Raw genomic sequence first — 2359 nt, 5'->3', positions numbered from 1 at the left:
CCATCAATGGGAATAAAATAAACGAGATTAAAAAATCATAAAATCCAACTGACAAAAATATCAGCCGGTTTTATTTTAAAACATGGCACAGGAACGAGGCATTTTTGTCTAGCATCAAGCCAAAAACAAAATAAAAAAACCCAACATGATGAGAAGGAGAGATTTAAGGGACTCCAAATGTCTCCATTTCGGGACCTCCATGTTTTGGGGTGAGCTCCCCGTCCTTGCCCCCCGTCCTTGCCCCAGTTCCTGCTAATCTAGCAGTTTGAAAACTTGCAAATGTGTGTAGATAAATACCATGTTTCCCTGATAATAAGACCGGGTCTTATTTTTTTATTTTGGGGGGGGGGGCCTCAAAAGAGGCACCAGGTCTTATTTTGGGGGGATGTCTTACTCCCCTCGGGCACTGACAGCCCCACCCAGCCGGCCCACTTCTTCTTGGTGCTTGGCTGGCTCAGGAACTCTGGGAGTTGAAGTCCACGAGTCATAAAAGAGCCAAGGTTGCCTACCCCTGAGCTAAACAAACATACTCCAAAAGAACCGACTTGAAAAACATGTCATGATGGGACTGACGAAGCTCTTTCAAATAACTCTGCGCCTTGTTATCATGACGCTAAAATAACCGAACCCTTTTTTTAAAAAATATCTTAAATTAAGCTTTATAGCTGTCTACAGATTTCTTGTTGGATTCTCCACCACTTGTATTTGTGAGCTCCCATATACCTAAAGGTAGTCGTCCTTTGCATCAAACCACTTGTTAAGACTTTGGTCACGCGTAGCTTCAGCTGGAACTCTCTTTCCTCAGCTTCTCTAAAACGTCCTCTGGAGTCAGCGGGGCCAAAATTTTCACCACTTTTTCTCGTGATTTACTCCCCTGTTTTAAAACACAAGCAAGAGAGGTTTAGGGATTCCTAAATGGATTCTTTTCCCGTTTGCGCACAAGGGAAAGATTCAAAAACCCAGGTTGAATTACGCAAAGGAGAGAAGACACCGTACCTTCTCCAGTACGACATCATTCTTCTTGATTTCAAGGACTTTAGAAAGATAACGACAGAGCTCTGCGTTGGCTTCCCCTTCGGATGGAGGGGCTGCGATGGCCACACTTACCGCATCGGTGGTCAGATCTGCAACAAGTATTTTGGGATGTAGCCATCATTTCTGTTAAACTCATGCCCTAAAACCGCCTCTGTGGAATCTCTCCCCTGTATGTAATGTCAACATTAGCTTAGATAAGAGATTTATAGCCATAGCTATGGAGTAGCCAAGTTGAAGCTTCTCTTAACCCACTCTCTTAAATGCCTCCCGTAAATAAAGACCAACATCAACACTTCAAGAGTTTCTATGATCTGAAGCAGAGTGAAAAAATCCTCTTCTCTAGCTATTTATGCAGTAAGCAAAAGGCTTGACACTTTTCCAAACTGTTTGGATTAGTTTCTTCCCATTGGGAGCATTTACCATTGGAATGCATTTTGTTTAGATCTGTATATTTCCTTCTGCAGGGGACAAGACTTTTTTTTTTAGCATGTTTCTATCTGTTCTAGAACTTGGCATGGTTCAGGAATAGCATACTTTCCCTTCTGCTCTACACTGCTGTCTTTTACTATTCAAGGGGACAAGCCACTAGACAGATCTGGAAAAAAACTGTTGAGTGCTGAAAGATGGATCACTACAAGGGTCTCCATACCTTTTCAAATTAGTGCAGTGTTTTTCAACCAGGGCAACTTTTAAGATATGTGAATTTCAACTCCCAGAATTTCTCAGCCATCAGTTAAAGTTGCTAAGGTTGAAACTCTTGGATTAGCAGATACATTTGGAATTTTAATAACACATTATGGGGAGTGTCTACAGAACATTTGCTAAGATCTATGTGGTCAATCACAACACCAATATCCCAGGACACAAACAAAAAAAATGGCTACAGACACTTCCCTGGTTTCTAAGAAGTGCAGTCTCCAACCAATTGCCCTGAGTTCAAATCATACGTAGACTACAAGTACTGCAAGACAACTTTCATTCTCAAATCATTTCACTGAGGAAGCCTTGCTGGGGCATAGGGTCTATCAAAACGTCTATCAAAAGCCCTATCAGTGTTGCATAGGTACTTATGCTCTAGCTTACCTGTTACAGCATTTTGTTTAGATCCTGGTTTGGCATGAACAGAGATAACAACAGAACCACTTTTATCAGTTGTCACAGGAACTGGAGGACCAGGAGGCTTTACAAAGACCTTGGTCTGTGCTTTCCCCTTAAATCAAAACACAAAAAGAGTCCTTGACTGTGAGATGGGCAGCATATAAATTAATAAACCACCATCTTCCACTCCCAACATCCATATCTTCCTCTTCTCCCTCTCCCTCTC

At 42.0% G+C, this 2359-nt stretch overlaps 1 protein-coding gene across 1 annotated transcript; it reads right to left on the bottom strand.

Moving 5' to 3' along the window:
• Positions 1–419: 419 nt before the first annotated feature.
• CUNH15orf40 (chromosome unknown C15orf40 homolog) lies at positions 420–2251 on the bottom strand (the record flags this gene model as incomplete). Its single annotated transcript, XM_015831123.1, has 3 exons — positions 420–874; positions 997–1124; positions 2119–2251. Coding segments are annotated over 3 exons (354 nt in total), but the record flags the coding sequence as incomplete, so codon positions are not given.
• Between the last annotated feature and the right edge of the window lie 108 nt (positions 2252–2359).

The sequence above is a fragment of the Protobothrops mucrosquamatus genome, unplaced genomic scaffold, assembly GCF_001527695.2.
Source record: "Protobothrops mucrosquamatus isolate PMUCROS unplaced genomic scaffold, P.Mucros_1.0 scaffold21539, whole genome shotgun sequence".
Classification (NCBI taxonomy): domain Eukaryota; kingdom Metazoa; phylum Chordata; class Lepidosauria; order Squamata; family Viperidae; genus Protobothrops; species Protobothrops mucrosquamatus.
The sequence above is the reverse complement of the archived record's forward strand: the minus strand, read 5'-3'. Positions and strand labels throughout refer to the sequence as shown.